This window comes from Archocentrus centrarchus, chromosome 15, assembly GCF_007364275.1.
Source record: "Archocentrus centrarchus isolate MPI-CPG fArcCen1 chromosome 15, fArcCen1, whole genome shotgun sequence".
Taxonomy (NCBI): Eukaryota; Metazoa; Chordata; class Actinopteri; order Cichliformes; family Cichlidae; genus Archocentrus; species Archocentrus centrarchus.
The window spans coordinates 20,756,084-20,769,891 of record NC_044360.1 but is presented as its reverse complement, the minus strand read 5'-3'; the positions used below and the strand labels follow the sequence as shown (position 1 = coordinate 20,769,891).

At 40.7% G+C, this 13,808-nt stretch overlaps 1 protein-coding gene across 4 annotated transcripts in view; it reads right to left on the bottom strand.

Moving 5' to 3' along the window:
* LOC115792906 (neurexin-1a) overlaps nucleotides 1-13,808 on the bottom strand; it is a 255,778-nt gene that overhangs the window by 134,797 nt on the left and 107,173 nt on the right. For all 4 annotated transcript variants that reach the window (XM_030747529.1, XM_030747530.1, XM_030747532.1 and 1 more), the window contains one exon: nucleotides 6,849-7,232. In XM_030747529.1, coding sequence (XP_030603389.1) covers nucleotides 6,849-7,232 — 384 coding nt within the window. The remainder of the gene's footprint in view (nucleotides 1-6,848; nucleotides 7,233-13,808) is intronic.

The window sequence follows — 13,808 nt, the reverse complement described above, 5'->3', positions numbered from 1 at the left end:
CCTAAAATTAGTCTCTTAGAAATATAAATACAATACCAAAACTTACTGAGTAAGTGCCTGTTAAATGGCACGTGCCCAGATTTGTCACCCAAAAGCAGTGTGTAAAGACTTGTCAAAGCCTGGCATTATGCTTTGTTCTACAGCTGACAGCTAGCCAAACACTGAGTCTTTCCTTCTGTGTGCCAATTCAGCTGGTGGACTCTATCACAGAGTTGGTGGCAAGTACATGTTTGGATAGTAGTTGAGATTAAAAGAAGAAACATAATCAAAGGGAAAAGAACCCTTCGTGACAAACAAATAGAAATCTTAGGAAGGAAACTCAGTGCAAACTTACAAAGGTGGTTTTCCTACAGAACAAGTGGCATCCACAAGTATTTTGTCTTTGCAATATAATAGTGGCAAACTATGAAAGGACAACTTGATATTGACTGAAGAAAAAAAATACTAACGATGACAGAATTGTAATACTGTACGGACCTTGAATATCGAGCTTCTGCTCAGGGTGACTGCATTTACTCAAAGCATTAAGCACCCGTCTGGAGAAATGCTGGGGAGATTGTTTAACGTTGGCAGGAGGTTGTAACATAGTTTCCGGTAGTGTAACTAAACCATAACCCAATAACAAAGCCATTACTGCAGCTGCAGAGCTGAGACAGATATAAGGTGAGACTGAGGGATGGGAGATGGAGACTGTTGTGGGTGATAGTGAACCAGTGTACACAAACCACCTCATCACCACTTCCTCGTCACACAGAGCCAATGTCACATCCATCCCCTGGGATAACTCCGTCACATTCCTCACCCAAATCCAATTTCTCCATGCCCTCCTGGGGTATGATGCAGATGACAGGGGCGTGTGACAAACGAGTTCTCACTGCTAAACTGTCTGCTCCCTGCCAGGCAGCTAAAGCAAAGAGCTGCATCTGGAAACTGTTAGCCAATGCCAATGCAAAGCTTCTTGAATACTTGAAAAATGTGTCACTGTTATACTGGCTAGAACTTGGGCCGAATGAGAGGAGAAAATACTTGCAACAAGTATCTGAAAGTTTGTTTTCTTCTCCCCAGTGTTTAATTATGCTTTGTACGATACATTAACAGCAGCTGTCTGTCGTTTAGGTGCACATTTTCCCTGTTAAAATGTCCCGCAAAAAAATATTACTGCTGCACAATGAGCTGACCTGGACAGACTTCCTGCTAAAGAATTACAGTAGCACCTCTGTCTGAAACAAGATCCATTATGCTTGCAAGAAAGCAACAACGCACTAATAAACACATGCAGTGATAATGTTGAGAACTTGTTAATCTATTCCTTTAAACTGTAAAGCATCTCCTTAAGGGTGAAGAAAAATGAATCATTTGCTCTATGTACCCTATGAAAGCTCTCATATAGAGAAAGACATTTTACATTTCCCTCATATGCACAATCTTCAGTTTTTTCATACTGAATAGGAGGATGAAATTAATCACAACTGGAGTAAATATTGCATTTCATCCGAGATGTCACCTTTGCTGAAATTCATATAAGGGAATATCTAAAATGTCATAAATAAGAAAGCTCCAGAATACAGATATGAAAAAATGGAGGATGACATGTGAGGGAATCATTACCTAATGCAAAGTGAGGACCTGTCAAAAATCCAATCCTGCAAGCCTAGTCATTTTTAATGGCACTCCCATGTTTAATATCAAAATAAATTGAGAGGACTGAAGCTGGAGCTTCTGTCTGTGCCAACCCAACAGGAGGCTGTCAGAGGGGAGATGGAGCATACCAAACTAAACCAAGCATTCATTTTCTGTCTTGTAAAGCTCAATGCAACATTGTTTTCTGATTTTCACAAGAAAACAAGTAGCGATTTGAGGGGGCGGTGGGGCACTTTCATAGAAGTAACAAACAAGCCTGTACTACTAACGAGGGGTGGGGTAACGGCAGACAGGCGCGCAGTTCTTCCTGCTTTCTCCCCCCGAGGAGAACAGGCTCTGCAGGAAGTCTGAGCTGTCAGCTGCATGTCACAGGATTGCGATGTCCCACAGTATCAGGGCACTGGGCTCAACCCAATTCAAAAATTGCCAGAAAACAACTGCCAAAGGCTTTTGGAAAATATATGTTCAACATCCATAATAAACAGGAAGAAATGGCTTGGAGATATCATAAATAATTCAAGGCAGCTCATGTCTTCTTCACTGCAGCCTTCTTTGAACCCAAGTACAGACAATCCAAGAAAGAGACACACTGGCTATTAAAAGTGTGAAAACAAGTTGCAAGCTGAGTGGATTTCTACACCCAGGGAAACTATTTTGTGTCTACACAGAAAGAGTAAGTAGCATCATGGGCCAGCTTCACATCTGCTGCCCTGTGACCATACGGTAACATTATTAGAGCTATGGAACAAGAGTAAAGATAGAAAACAGATCAGTTTAAACTGTTTTAGTATGCAACTTCAGCTTGTGCAGTCACAGCTTTAGTATACATGCACTTGAATTTTTCAGCCAGCCAAAAATGTTAGGAGAATTAGCCTATCGCTCGGTTTAATGATTTGCAACTTAAGCTCTATGTTGTGCCAGCAGCCAGACCTATTCCTCAACATTTGCTTGTTTCCCTAGAAAATCAACCCCCAGTGCTCTTACAGTCACAGTTCTTCTATGTTTTTCAAACAATTTTCTACACATATATGTGCATCGCTTAAGGGCGTGGGACAACCAGTTCTCTCTAATTTGTGACTAACATAGTGTGCTGTCAAAGGGCACGGCTAAAACGTGTTTTAATGCTAACACTCAGTCATATTCCCCTTTAAGGGCATTTCTCAATTATGCAATAACATTCTGCACCTCTTGGCTTTTGTTTCGGACCAATGGCAAATGGCTTTATGCTCTGAAAAGCAATAAATGTTCTCAAAGAACCGGTTTTTCTTTATTTACACTAATTTACATAAGTAGTTTATGTATTCTATTGTTACACACTGTACTTTGAAGCAAGGTATTATACACCTATTGTACATCCTGGCAATAATATATTGCGATGGACTCAAGTCTCTACTTAGTGATATATTATTTAAGAGTAACCTAAAGCGTAGGGCTGCTGTATTTTATACAGTACAAAAAAAATACAACATTTTTTTCTGAATGAATAACTTCACTGCTGAGCTTGTAAAAAAAAAAATATTGTGCGAAGCCTCTACATGTGTCAGCAAGTTGTTACTGTAGGTATGCCTGGCACACGTGGTGCACAATGAGCACACTCATGTATCGATCTGTATACTGATCCTAAACATCTAGCTTTATTCATCGCCGGTATGTAGAGGCACATGTTCAGCTGCAGCCACTGTGAAATGATGCAGGTGCTGTCAGTGCTGGAATCCAGCATGTCAAATCTCATTAGGGAATATGTGCATGTACTACAACACACCTACTACACCATCTGGGAGGCTGCTTTAGCCTCACACTGCAAGACTAATATTTGGGCTAATTAGCAACTGGAGGAACAATGAAGGGGAAGACATTTGGGATGCAAGGGGGAAAATTGCTTTGTCTGCTTAATTAAAATGTCTCAAAATAGGGCGAACAGCTCCATGGTTGTGTTCCGAAGATCCACCTCCTGCTCCTTTCACTCGTCATCCTCCTCCTCCTCTGCCATATGCAGTAGCTGTATTTTGCCACCGGGTGGTACACCATGCATGGATAAGTGAGAGCTGGGGTAATTCTTTTGACAGCTCCTCGGCCTGCTGGTGCCTGCTTCATCCTACCAGTGCAGAGGCAATCTGGAGCATTCAAAACAGCTGGCAGCACGCCAAAGCCCATCCTCTGTACCACTGCTCCCACTCACACTCTCACTAATGCCCGTCTCATACACAAGAGCAGAGACAGCCAGAAAATGGGAGTTGGACAGAGAAGCCGAGACGGCAGAAGACGCTCCGGTATTCAAAGAGAGTACAGAAGGTCATGCTGGAGGAAATCTTTGCAACATGTATTCTCTTAATGTGGAACTGTTTCAGCTTTTGTTTTTGTTTTCAGTGCAAAGTCAGGCTGGATTATATCTTTGGACCCAAGAACACTCTCTGAATAAGTAATTATCTTCCTGAAGAGAAACGATCTGTATCCCTTGCCCACTCCACCTCCCTCATGTACTGTGTCCTAATTCCTGTCAACTCATTAGCTAAAACCAAAGTGCACATGTGGAAAATCAAAGCAGCACAGAATCCAGCCTCACTGACACATTCATCAGATATGGAAATCTATTTATTTTCTTTTACACCACACATCATTCCAGGTGTTTTCCTCCTCTTAAATCAAATATTAATTTCCTGCCTCGGAATTAACTAAAAGGCAGCATTCGTGAGACGTGCCACATCTTTTAAGATATTCATGACTACACAAGCTGCATTTCACAACAGCAGACAGAAAGTGCAGCATCCCTCCAGTATCATGTGCTTTTGTATCATTTTGCTTCTGTGTCATTCAGCAGATTTCCATCAGTATCATTAGCATCTGTAAGTGCAGTTGGGGTTATAAATCAATGTCATCTGTTTGTACTCTGTTTAACGGAGGGCTGGGGGTGGGAAGGGGGGGGGGGGTGCTGTAAACAATAACTTACTCCCTCCCCACACCAATGTCAAGACTCACAACAGAAACTGCCTCCCCTAGTCAGAAGACTGCTAGAACACCAAAAGTTTTTCAAATGACTACTCTTAATTTTCTCAATGACTACTCTTATTCATTTCAGGCGACTAATTCCTAGTACCTTATTTATTTCCCAGTCAGTTTTAAAGTGTAAATGATGCACATAAGCAAGGGATTACGGACTGGAGGCATCCCAGAATGCATTTCTCACCAAACCAAAACAAGGAAACTGGAGGATTAAGCCAGTACAAACTAGTAAAATACTACGATAAAGACTGTCAGCCTTTGCCATGTAGTGTTTCAATGGTGCGACTTGAAGAAAATCTGTTGCACCTTTTTTTCCCCCCTTCTTCAAGGTGTGGCTCTTTGGATACTTGCTTACATTTCACAGTAAAAGTTCAGCTTAAAACACACTAAACAGTTTGATCCATGGACTTCCAACTATATGTTCTGCATCCCACTACATGGATTTTGGCAAAACCATTTGATGAAGCAAATGACTTAAGCATAGAGGCACAGGAAGAAAAAGCACGTGTAGAGCTGACACATGTAACTGTGTGGGATGTGATGCATTCCAACTGCAGCTGATTTTCTTTTTTTTTTTTTCAGATGAGAGAACCTGTTCTTGTTCCTGTTTCTGCGAAGATGCATCACTCTGTGATAACAGTGTCACATGCTTGGGCACTTTTTTGACATTTGCCTTGATTATGCATATGTTAAATGTGTTCACGCATTTTCATGACTGTGTATACTGATGAAACATAAATGCTTTTGCACTAAAGTGCAATTTTAGCTACAGGATATACTGCAAATTATATATCGGTTCAGGTTCAAATCTGTGATAGTTATATGAATATCCATTTTGTCTGATTTACTTAATTGCTATAAATTCATTAAACCAATATGAAAATAGCCTATGGGATCACTTATCTCTTACTGAATTTGAATAACTCTTTCATTAAAATCTATGGCTATTAATATAAGTTAATATTACAATTCTCTTTAATGAAAAAACTATAAAACTGAGAAATGTATTCATTCAGTCTCATTATATACAGTAAAGAAATCTAAGCTCATATTAGCAAGCAAAGGCTTCCACACACAGCTGGTTGTTGTCTTAAACAAACCTGCTTCAAGGTAAAGATGTCAAAGGGCAATACTTGGATCAAAAAGACAAAAATAAACTAAAGCTGAAAGTGCAGAAATGCAGGGCAAAGCTGAATCTCACAGTCCCCTGAAGACAGGAAATCTCCATATATACTTATTTTAAAGCACAGAACGTTCCTTCTTGTTCCTTTTTTTCAGCTAGCTATAGAAATAAACCAAAATGCTAAAATAGTAAGAAAAAAAAACAGCAGTGGAGTGGTAAGGCCAGTTTTGTAAGACACTCTCCGGGCTAACTTCAACCAATTATAGCTTTTACTTCAGAAAAATTTGTGAATATTAGCTGTAATGCCCTAATTAGTGACACTATCAACGTGAAACACCACTCAGAAAGTTCAGGAAAAAAAGTGTTCTTTTAATTTCAAAGTGATCATCTATTAAAAAAAAAAAACTTCAAGGGTTGTATCAGACACGGAGGCCTAAGCTTTCACGGTGCGACACTCACTTCTCCCATTTCTCTTCTCTGGAGGACAGAAGGATAAGTATTCTGCACCAGGTCTGGTCATGAGCGAGTGGTTTGATGAGGCAAATGCTTAACAGAAGACAGCCAATTTACAGGCTAGTGTGCATGGTGGACGTGACCAGCAGTGTCTCAGTGGTGCATCAGTCACCTGCCACTCAACATTGTCGAACATCAACCCTCCGTATCCTGACTCATTTTGCCTGCATCTCTGTGGCTGTCTGTCTCCTCATGCAGTTTCTCTCCTGCCTTAAATTACCACCAACCTGCTGTTTGAGAGCTGGTGATGTTCAACCATAAGCCTAGATAAAAAGACCACCTGCAGCCTTTTGTGTGTTGACACTGTTCAACCTGAACTTGAAAGACAAAGAATACTATATCCATGGCGGATATAATTGAACCGCTCTTTTCCTGGTTTTCTTTGATGTAAATTACATTCACACTTTTATGATCCCATCCCTACCTCTGAAAACAATGCATGGCGAAGAAGAAGTGTGTCACCGTGCAGCATCATCAACATTTTGCACTGGCAAAGATTATGCCTAGCAGACAGAAATTCTAAGCATTCGAACAGCTGGGTAGACAAAATGAGACAAAAACAAAGTTCTACCTCTTTCACAGGAGCGACCCAGGTATCCAGTCCCAGAACAGTCACACACGTAGCGATTCCAGCCCTCTCTACAGATCCCATTGTTTTGGCAGGGATTGCTCAAGCACTGTTTGGGAGGCTCTTTGGAGCAGGATGGCTTGACCCCGGCAGCTTTCTGGATCTCAGCCAAGCGTCTGACGTCTTTACTCTGTCCGTCAATAAATAAATCTCGAATGCAGCCTACATAGCCATAGTTGAGCAGTGCTGTCCACACCTCAGTGGGGAACACCAACCCCATTCTATTCTCCGGTAAACCCCCAAGGTAGAGATTGTCATCCAAGTCAAGGATCTCACTTTCTCCGGGGGCTGTGTAGGCAGTACGGAGGGTATTGATGGAAATGGTACCTAAAAATGAAAATACAGATAGAATAAGTTATTGTTTTTCCATACCTGCTTTGAGGTAGGTAAATATGTAACTTCCAAAAAAAAAAAAATGTGTGTCCAACAGGACCACAAACATGCAAAGAAGATCCATTTGGAAATGTTTTGATGAAGAAATTAGCTTAATTAGTGTTATCCATCTGGACAGGGTCAAGATTTTCTTCATTTAGGATGACTGATGAGAGTTGATAAGACACATTAATCACAGGGCAGCTAGTCTATTAGTAGCTTAATCTGGGATTCCTAAGAGTATCCTCTCCATTTTCCTTGGATTTGCCATAATAAATCTCCTTTATCTATAAAGCAGTGGTCATAAAGAAAATAGTGAGGAAAAGAAAAATTGTTGCCCCCTCTATCATTTTAGCCACCCTTCCCAAAAAAACACCGTAACCATCTTTTTGATCTTGATTAACGGACTGGAGCCATACCCCCCCCCCTCCCCAGCCCTGTCTCTCCTTCTGTTTGCCTCTCAAACACATAAACCTGCAATGAGAGCATGTGTGTTACCCAACATGATTTATCACTCTCATTCAGGTTTAATTCTCGATCTGGAGCACGGTAAACAACAGCGGACATGACTGGACTGTAAAACCGTGGAAGAGGAAGGCCTTACTGTGGGACTCAGACCGGGTGATTAATTTGTATATGGATCTGTTACTCTCAGCGCAGGAACCATTGTGGACTTTAATTAATGGTGGCTGCCTCCACTGCCCGCATCCTCGTCCAGTAATCTATATACCGTGGTGCTGAGGATCCACGCAGGCCATTGCCTGGATGGATGCTTAAAAATAAAATTGCCATAGAGTCATAATTTGCATTTTGAGTGGCAGATGCATGCCATGGCAGATATGAACAAACTAATAGCTGATTGCCATGGGCTAAATGGCAAAACCCTAATGCTTGTACTGTATGTGGGAGAGGAGCGTAGCTTTCAAGTTACTTTTCTAGTCAAAGTGTTTATGTTGGGGAAACAAGCCCTAAGCCACACTTGAATTTTCAGCAGGACTGCCTGGCACTTTTTAGAGACACATTAGATATTAAATGGGGCATTTCACATTTCATTACAGCTACCATTAGCATGCATGAATGTACATATCACAATTAATTATACATATAATAAATATCTGCATTTCATTTTTTTTTCTTTTTCTTTCTAAGCAAATTTGCTTTGACTAAGTCTTTAAATCAAAAGACACACTGTCACATAACCAAAAAAAAAAGTTAAAAATCGCTCCATATGCTAATAATAATCTTGTTTATGTATGTTCTTCATAGTCAAGGTGAGCCAGCCTTCTTGCAGAACTGTTTGAGAGAGACAGCTAAGGACCTAGTGCACAATGATTAACCGGGTTCCACTAACATGTTCCAGCTCTGTTCTCAGGGTCTTGGCCCCAGGCATCTGTTCCTGCACTTTCCTGCCGCCACCCACTGCCCCTGCTCACTCCAGCCACAGCTGTTGAGACTTCCAAGCTTTGCACACTTGGCATAGGCCACCCGTCATGCAGCCAGAACAGCTCCCTTCAGGTTACAGCTAACGAGCTCACTACATCAAACTCATTAGCGAGTAAACTTTTCTCTGAGTAGAGCAGGTGCCCGGCTGAAGAATGAACATCAGTGCGGTCAGTGTGAATTGTGAGAGAAGTATCCACACGCACAAACACAGATCTCACACTGTGACATGACTGAGGGAACTGGTTTACAACATTACTTTTGTGAACACAATAGTGTGCAAAAGTCTTGAGCCACCTCAATTTCTTTATATTTTGCTAAGAAAATGGGGAATAGGTGCAGTGAAACATGTGCAAAGATAATTGGAAATAAAATATATAACACAAAACTTGAAAAGCTTGAAAGTATTTTTTGCATGACCACCTTTATTTCTCAACACAACCTGAACTCTCTCATGCAGCTTTCTTGTCATTTCTTTTAAGTAGTCTTGAGGAATAGTTCTCCAGGCTTCTTGAAGGACATTCAAAGCTCTTCTTTGGATGTTGGCTGCCTTTTGTTCTCTTCTCTGTTAAGAAGATCCCACACTGTTTCATACTGAGGTCTTGACTTGAGGTCCATGACTGATAGGGTTTTTCTATCCAGCTATGCTTTTGCTGTTTTGGCAGTGTGTTTGGGATCATTATCAGGCTGAAAAATAAAGCTGTTGCCAATCAGATGCTTTCCAGATGGTGTTGCATGGTGGATCAAAGTCTGATAATTTTGACAAACACCACTGGCTGAAATGCAGGTCCAAATCATGACAGAGCCTCCACTGTGTTTTACAGATGGCTGCAGACACCCACTGTTGTTATCTCTCTCCTGACCTCCTACATACTGATAACAATTTGAACCAAAAATGTAAAATTTGGATTCATCACTCCATAAAACCTGTTGCCACTGATTTTCAGTCTAGTTCATGTGTAATTTGGCATACCTCAACCATTTCGGCCATTTTTATGAGGCTTTGGCAGACAGTAGCTGGATCTTTTACATCAGGTCTTTGCTGAGTTTTTTTTCTTCTTTTTTTTCATATTTCTTAAGGACATGACTTTCAGATACTGTTCATCTACTGTAGATAGTTTCTTTGGCCTTCCACTTCTTCTTTCATCATCCACTTCTCTGGTTTCCTCAGACTTTTTAAGGACACACTGTGCAGCATGCCAAGATGCAAAAATACTATTTTATGCCTCTTAAACTATGTTATCGTTGACATTTTTCACAGATTCAGCCAAAGAAATGGTAACAAAAGATACAATTTAAAAATGGCACACAAAACTGGTCCATCCCTTGAGTTAATTGTCTTTTTTTAATGCATGAATGATTCACAAGTCAGTTTTAAGTGGCTTAACAAACAAAAACTCTCTGAAAATGGTCAGGTACATGAATTGGACTGAGAAGAAGTGAAAAAAAACAGCCAATGTCCAAAGAAAAACTTTAAAAGACCTCAAGAAAGCCTGGAGAAAGAAAGTTTGGCTTCTTAAAAGTAAAATATAAAGACATGTGAGTGGCTCAAGATTTTTGCATAGTACTTTCTGAATAAACATTCACAAAGTAAATACTGAATAAGTCATCATCAAATTAATATGCTATTTAAACTTTATGGCATCTATACTTAAGTGTTATTGTTATTACTGTAAGAATGTGTGTAACCACAGTGAAGCTACGCAATGTCAGAAGGCAATACACAGTTCCATAGGGGCATGTGCCATCACCATGCTAAATGCAAACGATATAATACACATTACAGGACTCTTTATGTTTATTTTAATAACAGCCAAAAGTGGAAGGGGGTGTGTTTTGTGAATGCTAAAATTAAAAAGGGGGAGATACCGAACAAGATGAGAACATGGAGATAAAGACGCCTGGAAAGAGGATGAGGGAGGGGTATATGATAACAGATAAGAAAGCAGAGGGAACACAGCAGTAAACAGTGTCCTGAAAAATGATTACAGAATTTACAAAAGATCACACTGATAAAGAAGGCTGAAAAATGTGACTGAATGATGATGACAAAAATCAGCATTCTAGCCAACTTAAAAGTGCTGACCACATTTCGCTCTCTATCTTTCTCTGTGGGCTGACCTGTAAGTGGTACTCCATCATCAAACCTGAAGGCAGGGGTCCAAATGACAGCTCAGATCTCTCTCACACTTTCTGCATCAGCAGCCAGGCTCAACTTGGCATGATGTCCCCTAACCCCACTCACACATCCCCAGAACATGTTAGACAGGGGATTACTACAATCCAGTTAGGGCGATACGGCCAAATCTCTCCCTGTGATTGGATTCTCTGTAGAAAGAGCAGCTCGTGAGTGGGTTGTGTGGATGGGGAATATGTTATCTATAAGAGGGTGCATGCATGGGTCTGTTTGTTTGCTGTATGTGTGTGCATGTTTATGTGTGAAGTAGCTCCGTGTGTGCCCTAGCAGGAAGTGTGGCTACAACACAGCAATGTCCGTGTAATGTCTCTGATGAGTGACCCACAGCACTTGCAGCCCAGAATCCCTCACTTAAAAGCAGAGTGTCTCTTAGCGTCTCTAATGCGTTGAGTTTAGAAGATGCTGTCTGAGAGCGAGGGTCCATTTGCAGACTTGCTTCCTGTAGAAAGAGCTGCCTAAACTAAATAGGGCAGGGATCATTATCCACCATTGTTACAGCTGCAGGAAGTGTTGCACATGGAGGACTGGGCTGCAGATAATTATGTCTGGCTGTTGTGTTGCACTTTTGTTATGAGTGATGTGCTTGGTGGTGTGTATTAATAAAACATCTGACACACAGATGAAAAGCTGAGAATACCATATGTTTGATGAGTCACGCTCTCGGGGGACTGGTGAATTCTTCTATGCTGCATTTGAAAATTACCTTGAAGGACCAGTGTTTAAGATTTAGGGGGTTCAATCAGCAGAACTAGCATGTTAAATTCATAATAATTTGTGTAAAATTGCTTCCAACAATAAATGTTGTGTTTTCTTTAGCTTGGGTTCTTGTAGTTTTGATGCCTGATGCCAATTTGGGGAGCCAGCATATGTTTGGGGGTTCACGGTCACGCATCAGACACCTGCTTAATGTTTATGTGTCTGTTCAGACAATTGGGCTTTATTTCGGCAGTTTACTCATTTGTTATTCTCTCATTCATTTATTCTCTGTTTTGAGTTGTTACAGTCTTTGACACTAGTTATTTGTCACAGTTAGAAAAACTTGGTCTGGTATAATATCTAGAACCATACTGCTATATCACAGTGTGACATAAACTGTGGATGAATGAAATGTACAGAATCCTCTGTGCTCTCATGAGCTGCATAAAATAACACCATGGACCAGCAGTGGCAGCCTTGGTAACATTTTATGCTGCAACATTTTATGTGAGCAATCGTTTGACAACTCTGGGCTTAGAATGAGCCCATTACAAAGAGAGCATGTCATCCACGGAGGCCAACATGCTGTGCTGCTGTGTTTCTATAGTAGCCCAGAGTGGTCTGAAAAGGGCCTGTAACTAAGAGAGAGAGTGATCTGAAATATGCAACCGCATGGCTAAATGCCACTAAAAAGAAGCAGTGTGATCGCATCACGCCTGTAGTGGCCCCCCCTACACTGGCTTCCAGTACATTTCAGGATCCAGTTTTAAAATTTTATTTTTTGCTTTTAAGAGGCTCAATGGTTTGGCGCCACCTTACTTAACAGAACTTTTACAGCCCCACACTTCTGCCAGAGCACTGAGGTCTACAAACTAACTGCTCTTGGATGTTCCAGGCTCAAAAATAGAGGAGACAAAGCTTTTGGGAGTTCACGGGCTTTCAGTTCTAGTTATGCAGGATGTCCTGGCTTTTGATAGTGTATGCACACTCTTATTTATTTCTATTATTGTTTTATTTGATTATGTTTTTAATTGAGATTTATTGCATATTTAGGGCATATTTATTGTTAATTTAGTAATTTTTCATTATATGTATATTTAGCAAAGTCTGCACAGCACTTTGGCCAACTGAGTAAACTTAAATGTGCTATAGAAATAAACCTTGACTTGACTAAATGGTACACATTGGCTCTTTCATTCTCTCGAATGTGTTCTGCTTTAGAACCTCTACCTGTCCAGGTTGTACTCTGCCTGCAAGCTGGTATACTCTATCCAGCATGTCCTCCGACCCGAACAACAATATAAGTCATTCGTTCCAAAGCGACCCATATGACCGTTTCCATAATGAGCGTTCCTACATGTAGCTTCGCGTGTTATGTCAGTCATATCAGTGTTTAATGTGGCTGTAGCTCAGGGGGTAGAGCGGGTCGTGACAACCTACTAGGTTGCTGGTTAAAATGTGCCTGCACTAACGACCAATGAGGTCATTTCTTCTTTAAAGGAGGACAGGCTCTCCCTATCTCCCCTCGATTGTGGTTGGGTAAACCACAGGTAAATGGATGGATAAATAAATTTGTTTTTCTATATTTAGGTTCCCAATTTAGCCTTTTTTCTTGGCCACAGTGGCTTTTTGTTGACAGTGTAGAGACAGAAAATGGGGGGAAAGACATGCGGGCAAATCAGCAATAGGCTGGGACTCAAACCCACGCCACTCGGACCGCAAAGTGGCATATGCATGTGGTCGCCTGCTCCACCACTGAACCACCCCGGTGCCCTGGTTCAGAATTCAGCTTTTAAATCAAGATATCAGTGTGTTAACAATTCAAGGAAAAAGATAAATATAAAAATCTCCATTTAGAAGAATGATAAAAAGTTGTGATATCACTCTATTTGCACAAATCTGCTATTTAATCCACCATTAAATTTTATATCTGTCTTGAGAGAACTAGAAATAACACAAAACCCATGCAGTAAAAAGAAATTGCAAAAAATTCCAATGATTCCATTTCAGGTGTAGTGCCTACATCATTACACACAATAAGCAACAGTGCTTTGTGCAGATCATAGAAACCTGAATGGAAGATTTTAGACTTCAAAGAAATGTATAATTGCCTTAAACTGAAAGGATGACAGCAATAAAATAGCACCGGTAAACTGAAAAGTCGCTCCACAATTTGGAGCCATGTTGTTAGTCTGATC